The 17,955-nt window shown below is 40.1% G+C and overlaps 1 protein-coding gene across 3 annotated transcripts in view; it reads left to right on the top strand.

The window, feature by feature from the left end:
* LOC126416243 (protein turtle-like) overlaps positions 1-17,955 on the top strand; it is a 263,351-nt gene that overhangs the window by 132,458 nt on the left and 112,938 nt on the right. For all 3 annotated transcript variants that reach the window (XM_050083857.1, XM_050083859.1, XM_050083858.1), the window contains exons 5-6: positions 6,644-6,931; positions 13,897-14,087. In XM_050083857.1, the coding sequence (XP_049939814.1) occupies positions 6,644-6,931; positions 13,897-14,087 (479 nt within the window). The remainder of the gene's footprint in view (positions 1-6,643; positions 6,932-13,896; positions 14,088-17,955) is intronic.

Here is a 17,955-nt window from a genome sequence, read left to right as displayed (position 1 = left end):
TTTATCGGCCATCATGGCACCTGAACTGTATTGATCTAGTATTTGCACTATGTGAGTGACTGACGGACCAGACTGTTTCAAAATCTGTTCTCTAAGTCCATTACATTGTACACAATCATATCACACAACATAACATCTGCATATAAAGCACCATAAGCACAATTGAATTTGCATTTCCTCATCACATTCTGCAAATCAGTTTGTTCTGATGGTTTCTTGCAATTAAAGAACTGGTACTTAGCTGCTACCACATTCACTTGTTGGTCATAATAGTTATTTAGCAAATCTGCAACTTCCTCATTGGAAAGTTCACTCAAAGTGGCGTTAGGAAACAATTTCTGATGGAGTCTAAACACTGCACTTCCTACCGTGGACAGAAAGTAATGGAGTTTCCTTGTATCTGGTACATTGTGAGCAATTATGTGGGCTTCAGACTGTTGCAACAACTCGAGGCATTCCTCTTGCCACATGGTGTAGCCGTGCGGGCTGAGGCACCTTGTCACGGTCCGCACGGCTCCCCCCATTGGAGGTTTGAGTACTCCCTCGGGCATGGGTGTGTGTAAATAAGAAATCTCTTCAGTATATATAGTTCCTAATACAAGTGCAATAATACAGCTGAGGATTCCATCCAGGTCGCTGGTCTTGATGCTTCTGTAGAACTAGTAGAATTGGGCTGCAGCCAGGCGGTGCGGTGCTTATGTCCTCTCCGTGTAGAGGGTGCTGCCGTCATGTTGTCGTCCTGGAGAGGGGTAAGTCAGCAAGCAATTGGCTGACGTTGTCTCACAGTCCTCTCTGCTCTTACATTCCCACCTGGTGTGCTGACACTTGACTTTACACTGGAACAGCTTTTCTGTTTTTAATGGTTTTCGAAGAACACATTATCATGGCAAAATAATGTTAACAATAGTTGCCTCAATATAGAAGATATAAGTTTTGGATCATATAATGTTTCAACCAGTTTAGATGCGCAGTCTACTGTTTTGAAACAGGATTTGTGTCTAACAGCATGGCATGTAAATGTAGCCCACTTAGCAGCACACTCCATATCACAATTCCCACTTCTAACTTTAAGAAATCTCTTATGTTTGGTGAAGCAGTAGCATTAAGGCACTTCTATGTTTGCTGTTTTCATATGGTCTTTAATATCACCCTGTCCTTTATGTGCAATAGAAAATCATCCAGTACAAAGTACATTCATTGTTACTGTTGTTACATAATTTCAGAAAATTGTATTCTTGTTGTAGGTTAATATTGAACTTACTCTTTTTTCCCACTGCTAAATGATGAAGCATAAAGTGAATCGAAATAAAATGACCAAAAATGTGCAGACAAATTGCTCACACAAAAACAACATAAGCACATTGTCCCTGTTGTGCTACCAAATGACTAACAGTAAGTAAAAAGTTGTGACAGAACTACATAGGTCTCCCCATTGAAGTCAGCACTTGTTAAGAGGTTGGCTGGCAGGAGCATGACCTTAAGGGAATGTTTAAAAACACAGTTTCGAACGTATTGATCTAGAAGTTTCAAAAAATTCTTGCCAATCATAATATTCTGAAACTGTGGACTTTTTGCAAACCAGGTCATTCCCCCAGACAGCTGTTACAAACTGGGACTGTCCTAACTAATCACAGATGTATGGTAAACCTATTTTGCCTTATTTTTCTGTATTACCTTGCCAAGATAGTTTTGTCAGATTCATGTCACCTACTCAAAAACTCCATGTTGAGCCCTTAATAAGTGGAAGAGACATGTTAACAAGATAATTGAGAGAGAGACCTGAGCAGTGAATGCTTTTCTTGTGCTGAAGAATAATTGTTATGTTTTACATAACTATAACAGTAAGAACATATTTTAGAATCATTGTATTGTGATGTAGTGTGAACGTATGAATCATTAAAAATGTGTAGTCAGCCAATTGTGCTATCTGAAATTAAATTCTCAAATCCAAACATGCCAGTTCACTACAATATTGGTATGTTAACTTAATAGCCACTACGTGGGTTCATACAGGCCTAAACTACTTATACTGCTTAAGATGACATGCTTATGAAGATCACTCAAAAGGAAAAGGAATTCGGAAGACCGGAGACAGACAGTCAAGCGTGGAATATTTGTCAGTGACAGAATGCATTTCTATTTCAGTGGTCTGTCACTGTAGACTGTGTTAACATAAAAATAGGTAGACTCACTTAGTCCTGGGCATGAATCCTGTTCACTAGAATTCAGTAGTTTTTGCTGTGACACAGGGTGACACACAGGAGATGCACAGTTTGTAAATAAAGGATACTCAGCCAATTTTTTAAAAAAAATGTATGTTTATTGTCATTAAACCAAAGCTCATTACTTGCCATTTAGTGTAGGCCAGACTCATTTTTGAAGAATAATGTTATCAGGGTGATGTCCATAACGTTGAATGCATGATTCAAGTCTCTTTTGCAAAAAAACTGACATTTAAGCATTTTTGTGTGTGATGTAGCACCATCCTGCTGGAACCAGACTTCTCATAAAGGGGCTCTTCATCTTTTCCGTCCACGAAAAATCCAGGAAAAACCTGGGAATTTTTTAGAATTCCAGGAATTCCTCGTTGTTTTAGTTTTCAGTTAAATTTTTATCATTTTGATTCGTAAGAATTAAAGCTCTAATGAAGAATTTTACTTTAGCCCACTACTGCAGAATAATACTGCAGCAATAAAACATAAATGAGAGAATAACACCAAGTTGCAATGAAAATGCTTCATTTGCAGCAACAAAATTCAGTGCATACATAAGCGTCTGCCAACAGAAAAATATGTCAAAGGCTTTAGGATGAAGTACTTCATTACAACTGTTTTCATTTCTAACATGTCACAGGAAAATACTCCGAATTGTAGTTTGAGAAGTGTTACTTTCAAAGTAAGTTTCCTTTTACGCAAGATGAATTATGTTACATTTGAGAACGTATGATGAATTTCTTAACTCATGGACTATTTGACTCTCATTCAAAACTTGACACTTTGACGGCGAGCCACTTAGGCTACAAAGGACCAATATTATACACGAAAACCTAGCTTTTCTTGTAGTTATACTGTATGTGTATTAATTTTAACCATTAACTTTTTCTTTTGTGTGTTCGTGCTACTTAAACAGTGATGTTGCTATTGGCTTGCTACATCATTGTGTACTATGCTCTGAATGTCCACTGTCATTGACTGATGAGGTCATGTGAAGTTAGGTATGATTGGCTGACAAAAGCACATTGTGCAGCACCATCTCAGTTTCAGTGCTTCGGGAGCTACTGCTGTACTTGCTGGCATTTGTATTTATACTTTCATGAAAGGAAAATACACAGTGTACGTGTTGCTGTGCATCACAAATCTTGTTGTTTCTTGCTGGGTTTCGTTTCCTAAAGTGCCTAGAAACAGCTCCAAGAGAAAATATTTTGTCATTTAACATGAAAAAATGTACTTTGGCATGGGAAGAAGTGTACTTTCACCTGGGAGAAAGTGTATTTTTAACTGGGTTCCCTGTCCTACAGTTGGCAGTGCAGGATAACATATACTGATGAGCCAAAACATTGGAACCACTGCCCAGTGTAAGACTGTTGGCTGGTGACATGGGCACACGACACATTAAGGAAAGTTTGCAAGTGGATAATTGAAAGAGTGGAATCATTCTAGTGATGATAAGGGCTGAAAATGGTTAGATCTACTCATACACATAACTTTGAAAAAGGGTAGATTGTTATGGTCCAGCACTTGAGAATAAGCATCTCTCAAATGGCAAAGTAAGTCAGATTTCTGCATGCTACTGTTGTGAGCATCCATGGTAAATGATTGAAGGACAGTGCAACCAGGAGTAGGTGAGTAAGTGCTGGACATCCATGCCACATTGCAGAATGTGGTCAGAGGCTCGCCAATAAAGCAGGATAGGTGGCCGGCTGTGGCAGATCTGGTGACAGAGTACAATGTTGATGCAGACACAAGTGTTTCAGAGTACACCATTCAGTGCACACTGTTGAACATGGGGCTCAGGCACCATTAGCAGACAGGTTAGTGGAACATGTAACTACATGTTCCACAGATCTTTGAATGATTCTTTCATCAAAATGATGTGGAACTAGTCAGTTTACAGGATATGTATACATGACTAGTGCTAACATTAATAGGCACACTATCATTTTGCTCCTACTCATGCAAGTTCACTTAAAAAACTAAATTTAAAAACAAGGTGCTGTTTTTGTTCAAAAAAATACTAGCTATCAGTTTTTAAGTAGAAATTAGTCAGTAGAATAGAAGGAGTTGTCCAGAAGAAATGATTTTAAATTAGATTTAAACCTTGCTTTGGTATGTATCAGACATTTTATGTTATTGGGCAAATGATAAAAAAATTTTATTGCTGCATATTGAGCTTCTTTCTGAGCCACTGATGGCTTTAACAATGGCTGGCAAAGGTCTTTTTCCCTCTAGTGTTGTAGGTATGTACATCACTGTTCTTCTCAAATCATGATGGATTGTTTATGACAAATTTCATTAGAAAAAAAAATTAAAATTGTGGTGGTCCAGTTAAAATGCCTAGCTCCTTGAAGAGCTGCCTACATTATGTTCATGGATGGATACCACATATTCTTACTGCTTGCTTTTGTGCAATTAATACTTTCTAAGTGGTAAGTTACCCAGAAAATTATTCCGTACGACATTGGTGAGTGGATATGTGCAAAATATGTCAGGCAGTTGATAAGTTTATTTCCAAGTTTAGCAATCATATGAAGAGCAAAAGTAGCTGAACTTAGTTGTGTGAGAAGCTCAGTAATATGCTTCTTCCAGTTGAAGTTTTGATCAATATGTACGCCCAAAAATTTTGAGCATTCTACCTTACTTAATGATTCCTGCTCATGTGCTACATCAGTTGTTGTTATGATGTTTTGTTGTACAAATTTGAATATAGAGTGTTTCTTCAAAATTTAGGGAGGGTCCATTTTCAGAGAACCACTTAATAATTCTTTGGAAAACATCGTTTACTAACTCCTCTTTTTGCTTTCTCTCTAACTGGATTTATTATAACAGTAGACTAATCTTGCTTGTTGAATGTTAAGTTGAAGGTAATTCACATATATAAGGAATAGGTGGGACCCAAAATTGTATCCAATGGGATTCCCTTTGTGATTTTATCCCAAGTCACTAAAATTTCCTACCTTTCTGACATTGTTTGAGCTATTCAGCACAACCTTTTGCATTTTGTTTGTGAAGTATGATTCAGACCAGCTGTGTGTAAAGCCACCAATTTTATAAAACTTGAGTTTTTATAAAAGAATATCATGATTTACACAATTGAAGGCCATGGAGAAATTACAAAAAATACCAGCAGCCAATATATCATTATTTAATGCATGTACTGGTTGATGACCGAATATGTAAGTAGCGTTCTCAGTCAAGTAACCTTTCTGGAATCCAAACTCTGTTGTGCTAAATAAATTTTTTTCCACCTAAGAGTGCAATTATTCTTGGGTATTCAAATATTTTGCAAAAAGATGTTAGTGAAAAAGTTGGATGATAATTGTTTAAGTGTGTCTTGTCACATTTCTTATGAATTGGCCTAATAGTTGCATATGTTAACTTGTCTGGAAAAATTCCTAAGGACATTACTTATTTAAGTCGAGACAACTTTTCAGAATTCTCTTTGAAATACCATCAATCTTATAGGAGCTTTTGCTTTTTAGAGTTTTTATAACTGTATTAATTTCAGTGAAAGAATGTTGGTGCTACTTCTAGTTGCTTAAAGTTTTGTGGAATGGCATTTTTAATATATTCTCTTGTTTTTTGAACTGAATCTTTTAATCCTGTATTTGCCACTATGTTTAGAAAGTGATAGTTAAATGAACTTGCAACTTGTGAATTATCAGTCACAACATTGTCATTTAGTTTAATTGTTGTGGAATCTTGTACACTGACGGCTGTCCTGTCTCCCATTTGACAAAGTCCCATATGATTTTAATCTTACTATCTATATTATTTATTTCTGTTAGGATATACATACTACTTGACATTTTGATGAATTTTCTTAAAATACCATAGTATTTTTTGTAGTGTGTGAGTAAAGTTGGATCTTTACTTACTCTGGCCTTTACGTAAATTTCCCTCTTCCTCTTACATGAGAGTTTATTCCCTTAGTTATCCACAGCTTACTAGTTTTTTTACTGATCTTTTGGAAAGCAACTTTCAACTCCGACCATCAAGGTTGGCCATAATCAATGAAAAAAATTCAGCTGTTGGGATGGCTCACGTTTCTTGTTACTCCAGCTTGATGGTTGTATACAGAGGGAGGAGAAGGGTTGTGGGCCCATCGTCAGGGCTGCCTTTTACTCCTGGAAAGATACTCATTACTCATTTGGTAACAGGCTGAGTGGACGTTGGGCTGCCCTCAAGGGACTGGAACAAGGAATAATGACTGCCCTTCTCTACAGTTGAACCTAGGACCTTCAGAACTGGAGTCTAGTGCTCTACGTATTTGACCACCATGGCCACACTTCCTTTGTTTTAGTGTTTCTCATTTTCATTTCCGAGATTCTTGTAATATCCTATTATGAATTGTTTTCATTTATTTAGGTTGAAATATGTTAATACCATTAGTGCTATTCATATACTGATATTCTTTGTTTTTTTAGGTGGGGCTGTGATTATGGTCCCTCCTTCAAACCAAACTAAGATGGAAGGTGAGAAAGTCCAATTCTCATGTGAAGCAAAGGCATTGCCGGGCAATGTGACAGTACGGTGGTATAGAGAAGGAGTTCCCATTAAAGAAGTGTCTTCCCTCGAGACGCGTGTCACTGTGAAGCGGGATGGATCTTTAGTTATAAATCCCGTTGCTGCAGATGACTCTGGGCAGTTCATGTGTGAGGTGACCAATGGTATCGGAGAACCACAGACTGCCTCAGCATTTCTAAATGTAGAATGTGAGTATGCAAATTTGAAACTTTAATGCATTTTCATAAGTTATGTGAAACAGTTTTTGTATTTAATAATAATAATGTTTTTATGACTATCAATAAATGTTATATATGCAAAAAAAGCATGAAGTGTGAAATGCAGGACAGAAACGTTTCTGTCAATACACCTTTAACATTGAGTCATTGTTAAATTATTTTAATGAATATATAAATTTTCTTTTCTTTTCTGTTCATTTAATCTATACATGGACATCATTTTACTATTTTTAAACAATGGAAAATCCGGGATGGAATGTAATAATGTTATGAGAAGGTAAGTTGCTATGCGCGCGCGTGCGACCCCCCCCCCCCCCCCCCCACACACACACACACACACACAGACACACACACAAATGCAAAAATGCAGCTCACTATTTTTGTTTTACAAAAAAAATCATTTTACTTAATATTCAGTCAGACATTAGATCAAAAGTAATACTCATCTACTGTCTAAAATTATTGCTGGCTGCTAGTTTCTTTAAAGATACTTTTATGTTTAAATGCATTGACAGTTAAAACAGTTCCAGACATAAGATTTACAACCGGTCATATTAATGCTACTAATGGCCTGCCTACCTCATGTAGACCTAGACTATAGAATTTGATTCCTTGCTCAAGGAAGGCATTATTTGCTTGTCAAGTAGCCCATGGGCATCTCTTCTCCAACTTGTGCCTAAGTAACCATGGTGCATGGCACCTGTGCAGTGGCTATGGGCACTTAAGGATCAGACAGTGCCAGGCCATTGTCCGTGTTGTGTACACAGTTTCGCGTAGTCAGCGCGTACACAACTTTCCCACTAGAGCGCGCCCCGCTAAGCACAACAGCGCAGGCGCAGCGCTCGTCCGTCTCCGCACTACGAGATGGCGCCGTCTTAGAGACGGACCAAATTCTGCTTCTGCCGATCTGTGTATTAATATGTAACGCAGCCAATGAGATCGCTGCTAATGTAGAACCTTTTCTCCTCGCGGATCACACTCGTGCAGTGATACCTGAACGCGCGAGGTATTATAACGAGTGTACAGACCTCCGATTAGTCAGTCTTCATTTGTCTGCATCAGTCTGCATTAGTCTGTATCAGTCTGCTTCAGTCTACATTTGTCTGCACCAGTCTGTAGTCAAGTTTCAGTCTGCGCCTAATAAGATTATCATATTCCTGTACATAGCCATGAAGATAAATGTATAGACACTTTGTCAAGTATCAGAGATATGTGAGAATAGGATTAACGCACCAAGACCAAAGGAACTTCAGATTGTCATTTGTAAACAGCATCCAGAATCAAGTTACGTAATATCTATGCTTTTTATTGTTTTAATAAATGTGTGTCAAAATTAATCAAGTTCTGTTTAAAGTTGGTCACCGTCAATCTGCTACTCTAAGCGTGCAAGTGGCATTTCTATCGTCTGACCTAACGGCAGAAGATAAACACGCCACGATAAGACCACGAGACATACGAGGTGTGGCTAGAAAAAAACCGGACTAGTACTGGTGAAACAATAAAACGAATGCAATAAAGCTGAAAGTCGCGTGGCCTGTCACGTGACTCTCGCTCCGCCTACTGCTCGAGTTTCATCTGCCTCCTGCACTCAGTCTGCCCGTGGCGTCTGTTTTAAGTAGTTGACGTTTTGTCTGTGCGTCGGAAAATGTTGAGTGTACAGAAAGAACAGCGTGTTAACATCAAATTTTGTTTCAAACTAGGAAAATCTGCAAGTGGAACGTTTGTAATGTTACAACAAGTGTACGGCGATGATTGTTTATCGCGAACACAAGTGTTTGAGTGGTTTAAACGATTTAAAGATGGCCGCGAAGACACCAGTGATGACACTCGCACTGGCAGACCATTGTCAGCAAAAACTGATGCAAACATTGAAAAAATTGGTAAACTTGTTCGACAAGATCGCCGTTTAACAATCAGAGCAGTGTCTGAGTTAACAGGAGTTGACAAGGAAAGTGTTAGGCAGATTCTTCATGAAAGTTTCAACATGAACAAAGTGTGTTCAAAAATGGTTCCAAAGTGTCTCACAATTGAACAGAAGGAACGCCGAAGAATGATTTGTTCTGACATCCTGGAAAACATTGAAAGTGATCCCACCTTCTTACAAAATGTTATTACTTGCGATGAATCGTGGTTTTTTATTTACGATCCCGAAACTAAACGCCAATCAATGCATTGGAAAACTCCTGGTTCTCCACGACAAAAAAAAGCACGAATGTCAAAATCTAAATTCAAGGCAATGATGATTGTTTTTTTTGACATCAAAGGGATTGTGCACATTAATTGGGTACCAGAGGGACAAACAGTGAATCAGCATTACTACATTAGCGTCCTGGCTACCCTACGTGAGCGAGTACGGAGAAAACGGAACGATTTGTGGAGAAAAAAGTCATGGATCCTTCACCAAGACAATGCCCCAGCTCACAGTGCGTTGTCAGTGAAGACGTTTTTGGCAAAACACAACATTCCCATCTTAGATCATCCACCCTACTCACCTGATTTGGCCCCCTGTGACTTTTTTCTTTTCCCTAAAGTCAAGTCAGCTTTGAAAGGAACTAGATTTGAGACTGTTGAAGCAGTAAAAGAAAAAGCGACGGAAGTAATGTATGGACTTACCGAAAATGATCTGCAGCATTGCTATGAACAGTGGAAAATTCGTATGGAGCGGTGTAGAGACCGAGGAGGAGAGTACATTGAAGGAGATAACATGAAATTGTAAATAATTGTAAATAAATGTTTTTTCCAGCATCAGTCCGGTTTTTTTCTAGCCGCACCTCATATTGCTGACACTCGCCTACTTCGTTAGAGCGACAAGTCAAATAATCTGATGGTGTGTGTACCGAAGGTCTTACAGTACGGACACCACAGTCCAGCATCCCTGTTGTGACCATAACTATGCTGTATGTTGTGCAACCTGTTAGTGTGCTAGACTGGGCTAAGGCTTCCATACAAATGCTGGTGTTGAAGAGGATGTCCCTGAAAGAGCCAACATCACTCCATTTAGTTTATCTGAGAGTCTTTTTATGACATTTGGCCACCATATTGCTACAAAGTCATGGTTTATTGACTCAGTACTACGGGTTGTACCATTGTGTTTCACCTATCTGGATGATATCCTTGCCATTTTCACCAATTTGGAACTGCATCAGTAACACCTAATCAAAGTTTATAAATGCTTAGAACATCAAGGATTGATTGTAAACACTGCTAAGTGTGCATTTGGGCAGTTGCAAATTAACTTTTTAGGCCAACAGAGTTCCTCTTCAGGCTAACTACCATTGCCAGAAAAAGTAGAAGCCATTCTGAAGATTGCACAACCAACCACTGTTAAGGGATTACACCACTTCTTGGGCATGTTGAATTTTTACTGTTGCCATTTGCCATGATCAGCTGAATTATAGGAATCGCTGACTGTGGCATTTGCTGGTCCAAAAACCAAAGGAAATTCTCCAGTACAGCGAACAGTGCCTTCCTAATGACAAAACAGAGCATAGTGAATGCTGCAGTCTTGGCACAACATGAACTGGATGTACCCCTTGTATTTAGTGATAGATGCAAGTGAGACTGCTATTGGTGCAGCATTATAACTACATGATGATTTATGTTAGACACTTGCTTTCCATTCACGTAATCTGTCACCATCACAGCAAAAGTGAAGTGTGTGTGGTCGAGAACTTCTCACTATCTGTGAGGCAATCAAGTACTTCCACACAGAGTTAGAAGCCAGAGAGTTCATCATCTTCAGGGATCATAAGCCACTCTCCTAAACTTTCAACAAAATAATCGTTGCTCACCACATTAATACAACCATTTGGAATTTATCTCCTAGCTCAGTACTGACATCAAGCATATTTTGGGTACTGGCATTGTGGTAGCCGACTGTCTTTCTCACATCAACAGTCTGTCAAGCACCACTGATTTTGCGTAACTCACCAAGGCACAACATACTGATGAGGAGCTCCAGAATCTTCTCAGTGATGCAGCGTCAACATTAGAGTTGCAGCTAGTCAATGTTCCTGGAGCAGACATTAAGTTAGACTGTGATATCTCAAGTGGAAGGCCTTGTCCCTTCTTACTAACTACATTCTGCACATGCAGCTTCAACAGCTTGTATAACTTGTATCACTCTGGTGTCAGACCATTTTGCCTTGTCTCAAAATGATTTGTTTAGTCTGGAATGCAAAAAAACTGTCACAAAAGGACACGTGTGTATCCAATGTCAACACAGCAAAGTATCGCACCGTGTGTGTGTGCCATTGGAAGACTTCCGTGACATAACTTCATGATTTGTGCACATACATAATGAATTTGGCGGCCCACTACCCCTGTTGAATGTTCAACGCTATTCTCCAAAAATTATTGAGTGCTTTACTCAGTGGCCAGAAGCAGTTGACAATATTTCAGCAGAAACTCTAGCCTCTGCCTTTGTGTCAAATTGGATACCGGTATCTTGCTTTTGTTGCCCACTGCATGTCACAACAGACCATGGCCACCAACGTGAACCTGATCTGCACACCCAATTTACCAAATTCAATGGCACTGTTCACCACAAAACTAGATGTTATGACCCAGTGAGCACTGGCATGATTGAGTGTTGGCACTTTTCCTTTAAAGCAACACTGATGTGTCATGAAAGTAATTGGGTGACAGATCTACTGATGATCATACTTGCTCTCCAAAACACTTACATGCCAGACATAGGTTCCTCATCAGCAGATCTAATCTACAGTGAAGCACTACGCTTTCCTGGAGAATTTCTTGACGTGGATTCCCTGCAGTCTTCTGACAAAGACCAGCAATACTTCATTCGTTAGTTGAAGTAACATGTAGGATGCATTCGCCCTTGCAATGCTTCAAGCCACTGTACAGCACCCAGCTATGCAGATTATGACTTGGAAACATGCTTGCACATAATGCTGTGCGTGGATGGTGTTAATCCCTCACTGCAGCCTCCTTACACATGCTCGGACCATGTCTTATAAAAAGGAGATGAACACTGGATGTAATAGTAAACAGCAGGCCCTCCACAGTTTCCGTCAAATGAATCACACCCGTGTGCATGTTCCAAGATGTATTGCCAACTGATGCACCTTGGAACCAGCCTCATCTGCAAGCACTGGCACCACCCTGTTCTGACCTGCTTCCATGATGCACACCAAGATCCGGTCAATGCGTAAACTCCTAGAATAACTTCACACGAGACTTTGCTTCTGCCACCTGTGATAAACGTGTAATTTTCCCAGTGAATGGATGCCAGATTAAAGTCTCCACGTATAAGTAATGGATAATTTGGATATTTACTCCCTATGTACTCAAGACTTTCTCTGAAATGTTCTGCAACGTTTGCTGCAGATGCTGGTGGTCTATAAAAACTTCCTAATACAACGGTCACTGCTTGTGTGATTGACAGCTTTATCCAGACTATTTCACAGTCTGACCCAGTATCGATCTCATCTGCATTTAAACAGCTTTTAACAGCAGTGAACACACCACCTCCCATAGCATCAGTTGTATCCTTCCTAAACATTGTCCTATTCAAGTTCAAAATTTCACTGCTATTTATGTCTGGTTTCAACCAGCTTTCAGTACCTAATACAATATTGGCATTACTACTGTTTATTTCGGAGAGTAACTCGGTGATCTTGCTACAGACACTTCGACAATTTACTAACATGAGGTTTAGCATATTTAAATCCTTTGGAATGACCTGTTTATGCGAACTAACTATTTTTACAGTTGGCACATCCACATCAGTGTTACAAACTGGCAATTTTTCAGACCAACGGTTTGTTTCCCGTGGGGACGAACCTAATCTAAAAAACCTCCATGTGCATGCCACATGTACTGTGCTATCCACATAGCTTCTTCCTGTGTGTAGTGCACCCCTGATCTATTGGGGGGCGTCCTACAACCTTCCACCCCATAGCATAGGTTGAGGAATGTACAGCCGTTTTTGTCACAGAGTCGATGTAGCTTCTGGTTTAGATTCTGCACTTGACTCCAAACCAGAGGACCCCGGTCCATCCTGGATACGATGCTGCAAATTGTCAGCTTGGCCTACACTCCTCGAGAGATGGAGGCCACCTTCGCCAATTTAGCCAGCTGTCAAAAGGACCCAAGGATTTCCTCGAAACCCCGATGACTGGCATCGTTGGTGCCGACATGTCCAACAGTCTGCAGTTGGCTGCACCCCGCATGCTCGATAGCCGCTGGAAGAGCCTCTTCCACATCCCAGACAAGGCCCCCCGGCAAGCACACCAAGTGAATGTTGGACTTCTTCCCTGTCCTAGCCGCTATGTTCCTTAGGGGTTCCATGACCCGCCTAACATTGGAGCTCCAAAAAGTGGCTTCCATGTTACAATGTGTTGCTGCTGTCATCTGTGCCAAAAGTGGACGTACAAGTTGCTGGGTAGATAGTCAGGCTGATCAGTGTACGTGGGTTGTGGGGTTGAACTGAGAGACCAATTGCCGCTTTTATCACCATCAGTTTACCTCTCTTTTGTTGTGTTCTTTGGATTGCTCTGGAATTACAAACAATCAGCAGTCAGTGCACTCTGCAGTTACACACATGTGTTTTAAGGGCAGGTCAAGGGACCTGTCGATGGATTGCTGCGATCCATCACACATGATGGGACGCTTAAGGGATTCTGTCCTAGACTTACGTATGGCACACTCCTCTTTCCAAGTGTTTTAATCTACTAAGAACTGATAGGGGGCTATATAAACAAAATTATTCTTTGAGCTGTGTAATTTTACTGGAAACTAAAATAGTATAAAGTACTTTAATGTTTGACTTCACCTCATGACTGTAAGTTAATGAAAACACAGCAGCAGAAAAAAAATTGTAAACATTCCTTTGCATGAAATGGACATATCATGTAGCAAGATGTCTCCTATTTGACTGCAGTCATTATCTTTTCATTAATTTTTTTAAACAGATCCAGCAAAGGTGACCTTTACACCCACAGTTCAGTACCTGCCCTTTCGACTGGCCGGTGTAGTTCAGTGCTACATTAAGGCAAACCCACCACTGCAGTACGTGACGTGGACCAAAGATAAACGCCTCTTGGAACCATACCAGACCAAAGATATTGTAATCATGAATAATGGTTCCTTACTGTTCACACGTGTAAGTAGGCTTTTCATGTAAAATAATATCTACTAGCTATATTTTGACAAAAATAAATATTTATCTTATATTCAAATGACGTACACTATGTGCATTGCAGAGTGTTTGCATTTATTGAGTATGAGATTTCAAGATTGTCATTGAATGCAGATTGTTTACTAATTATTCTACAATTTTATAACATTACACTTGTCAAGATTAAAATAAATTCAAAGTCTTACCACTACTCAAAGAAGGATGTTTGAAGTCTTGACATTGGCATTTGATTGCATATACCATTTGGCAGCTAATGTTAATTCTGTTGTTTGAGAATATGTGTTGATGGGCCTTATTGTGTGATGAGACAACCTCTTTATACCCTGTTTTTCATATCCAATTAAGCTGACATAGATTAGTTTCCACTTCCATGTTGAGTTTGGAATAATCAAAATGCATTTTCTTTTAACTTCTTGAAAGAAATTGTTTGTTCATCCAAAGAGCAATAACTTATTTGTTTGAGGCATCCATGCATAGTAACTGAATATTTTGTGTCTCGAATTACAGTTATCATTTAGTCCATAAATATCCTTCACTTTTTCACACCATTGCACTTGGCTTATTTGTATCTACTTATGGAAATTACTCCTTCCCCCTCGCCCTCCTTCCCCGTGGCCATTGCCCATGCATTTCAATATGTAAGGCCAGCAATTATTCCGAGAAGTACAGTATATCTTCCTCTTGGTTAACCAATTGAATCTCTTCAGTATCAGATGAAAAACTGTTAATCATACCCAGTTGCTTTGTAAATGTCAACAGCCCCAGCTACCAACTACTCTCCTTCTCCTCCCTCCCCCCCCCCCCCCCCCCCCCCCCCCCTCTAGCTGCCAGAATATAGCATGACATCATTTCAGCCCAATTGCTTCATTCACTAATGTATGAGCATTTGTTGTACCTTTCCCCAAGCAAAATTTTTGTATATTTTAATGGTAAATTTGCACAGCAGCTACAAGTATTTCCTCATTCATAAATAACAATAACTAAAAGGACTTCTGTATAAGGGTAGCAGGAATATCTTGTACTGACAATGCTAAATGTTAACAATATTATGAAAAGGCAAGTTGCCACTCACAATATAGCAGAGATGCTGAGTCACAGATAGGCATAACAAAAAGACTGTCACAAATAAATAAAGCTTTCAGCCAGTAAGGCCTTCATCAAAAATAGATCTCTCTCTCTCTCTCTCTCTCTCTCTCTCTCTCTCTCTCTCTCTCTTTCACACACACACACACACACACACACACACACACACACAGATATATATATATATATATATATATATATATAGGGAAACATTCCACGCGGGAAAAATATATCTAAAAAGAAAGATGATGAAACTTACCAAACAAAAGCGCTGGCAGGCCCCGACTGACATCTCTGCCCAAACTCTTTGCCTTTACAAATGTCTGCTTGTGTCTGTGTATGCGTGGATGGATATGTGTGTGTGTGTGCGAGTGTATACCTGTCCTTTTTTCCCCCTAAGGTAAGTCTTTCCGCTCCCGGGATTGGAATGACTCCTTACCCTCTCCCTTAAAACCCATATCCTTTTGTCTTTCCTTCTCCTTCCCTCTTTCCTGACGAGGCAACCATTGGTTGCGAAAGCTAGAATTTTGTGTGTATGTTTGTGTTTGTTTGTGTGTCTATCGACCTGCCAGCGCTTTTGTTTGGTAAGTTTCATCATCTTTCTTTTTAGATATATTTTTCCCGCGTGGAATGTTTCCCTCTATTATATTCATATCATTAATTTGAAGCTGGCCCCGACTGACATCTCTGCCCAAACTCTTTGCCTTTACAAATGTCTGCTTGTGTCTGTGTATGTGTGGATGGATATGTGTGTGTGTGCGAGTGTATACCTGTCCTTTTTTCCCCCTAAGGTAAGTCTTTCCGCTCCCGGGATTGGAATGACTCCTTACCCTCTCCCTTAAAACCCATATCCTTTTGTCTTTCCTTCTCCTTCCCTCTTTCCTGACGAGGCAACCATTGGTTGCGAAAGCTAGAATTTTGTGTGTATGTTTGTGTTTGTTTGTGTGTCTATCGACCTGCCAGCGCTTTTGTTTAGTAAGTTTCATCATCTTTCTTTTTAGATATATTTTTCCCACGTGGAATGTTTCCCTCTATTATATTCTATCATCATATATATATATATATATATATATATATATATATATATATATATATATATATATATATATACACAAAATTCTAGCTTTCGCAACCAACTGTTGCTTCATCAGGAAAGAGGGAAGGAGAGGGAAAGACGAAAGGATGTGGCTTTTAAGGGAGAGGGTAAGGAGTCATTCTAATCCCGGGAGCGGAAAGACTTACCGTAGGGGGAAAAAAGGACAGGTATACACTCGCACACACACATGTCCATCCGCACATACACAGACACAAGCAGACATTTGTAAAGGCAAAGAGTTTGGGCAGAGATGTCAGTCTAGGCGGAAGTAAAGAGGCAAAGATGTTGTTGAAAGACGGGTGAGGTATGAGTGGCAGCAACTTGAAATTAGCGGTGGTTGAGGCCTGGCGGATAACGAGAACGGAGGATATACTGAAGGGCAAGTTCCCATCTCCGGAGTTCTGACAGGTTGGTGTTCGTGGGAAGTATCCAGATAACCCGGACGGTGTAACACTGTGCCAAGATGTGCTGGCCATGCACCAAGGCATGTTTAGCCACAGGGTGATCCTCATTACCAACAAACACTGTCTGCCTGTGTCCATTCATGCGAATGGACAGTTTGTTGCTGGTCATTCCCACATAGAAAGCTTGACCAGCAACAAACTTTGCCTTTTCTGGGCTAGTGCTCTACTGACAGAGCTAACCAAGCACAACTCATGACCCACCCCCACAGCTTTACTTCTGCCAATACCCATTTCCTACCTACTTTGCACAAGTTCTCATGTGAAACTTTCGTAACTAGCACTCCTAGAAGGAAAGACATTAGAGAGACGTGGCTTAGCAACGTCCTGGGGCATGTTTCCAGAGTAAAATTTTCACTCTGTAGTGGAGTGTGTGCTGATATGAAACTTCTTGGCAGTTTGGAAGGTGGGAAATGAGGTACTGGTAGAAATAAATGTGAGAGGATGGGTTGTGAGTCATGCTTGTGTAGCTCGGTTGGTAGAACATTTGCCATTGACAGGTGAAGGTCCCAATTTCGAGTCTTAGTCTGCACATTTAATCTGCCAGGAAGTGTCATGTCAGCATACACTGCACTGCAGAGTGAACATGTCATTCTGGAAGCATCCCCCACGCTGTGGCTAAGCCACGTCTCTGCAATATCCTTTCTTCCAGGAGTGCTAGTCCTGCAAGTTTCACAGGAGAACTTCTGTGAACTTTAAAAGGCTGGAGATGAGGTACTAGTAGAAGCAAATCTGTGAGGATGGGATGTGAGTTATGCTTGGGTAGCTCAGTCAGTAGAGCATTTGCCCACGAAAGGCAAAGGCCTAGAGCTAGAGTCTGTAACTCTAATATCAGCACATGCTCCTCTGCAGAGTGAGTATTTCATTTTGGGAACATCCCCCAGATGATTGCTAAGCCACGTCCCCACAATACCATTTCTTCTATTTGGGCTAGTCAGATATGTTTCACAGGAGACCTTTTGTGAAGTTTGAAAGACAAGGAGATGAGGTACTAGTGGAACTAAACCCATGAGGACAGGTCGTGAATCATAGTTGGGTGACTCAGTCAGTAGAGTGCTGGCCCATGAAAGGCAAAGGTTACAAGGTATAATGGCTGATAGTTTTAATGTGCCAGGTTGTTTCAGCTAGTATATTGTTTTCAACAGGGCTACCGACAGAATCGGCATAGCATCACTTTCCTAATAGAACAGTC

The sequence above is a fragment of the Schistocerca serialis genome, chromosome 8 (genome assembly GCF_023864345.2).
Source record: "Schistocerca serialis cubense isolate TAMUIC-IGC-003099 chromosome 8, iqSchSeri2.2, whole genome shotgun sequence".
NCBI classification, from domain to species: Eukaryota; Metazoa; Arthropoda; class Insecta; order Orthoptera; family Acrididae; genus Schistocerca; species Schistocerca serialis.
Note: the sequence above shows the minus strand (reverse complement) of the source record. Positions and strands in the feature narration are given on the sequence as shown.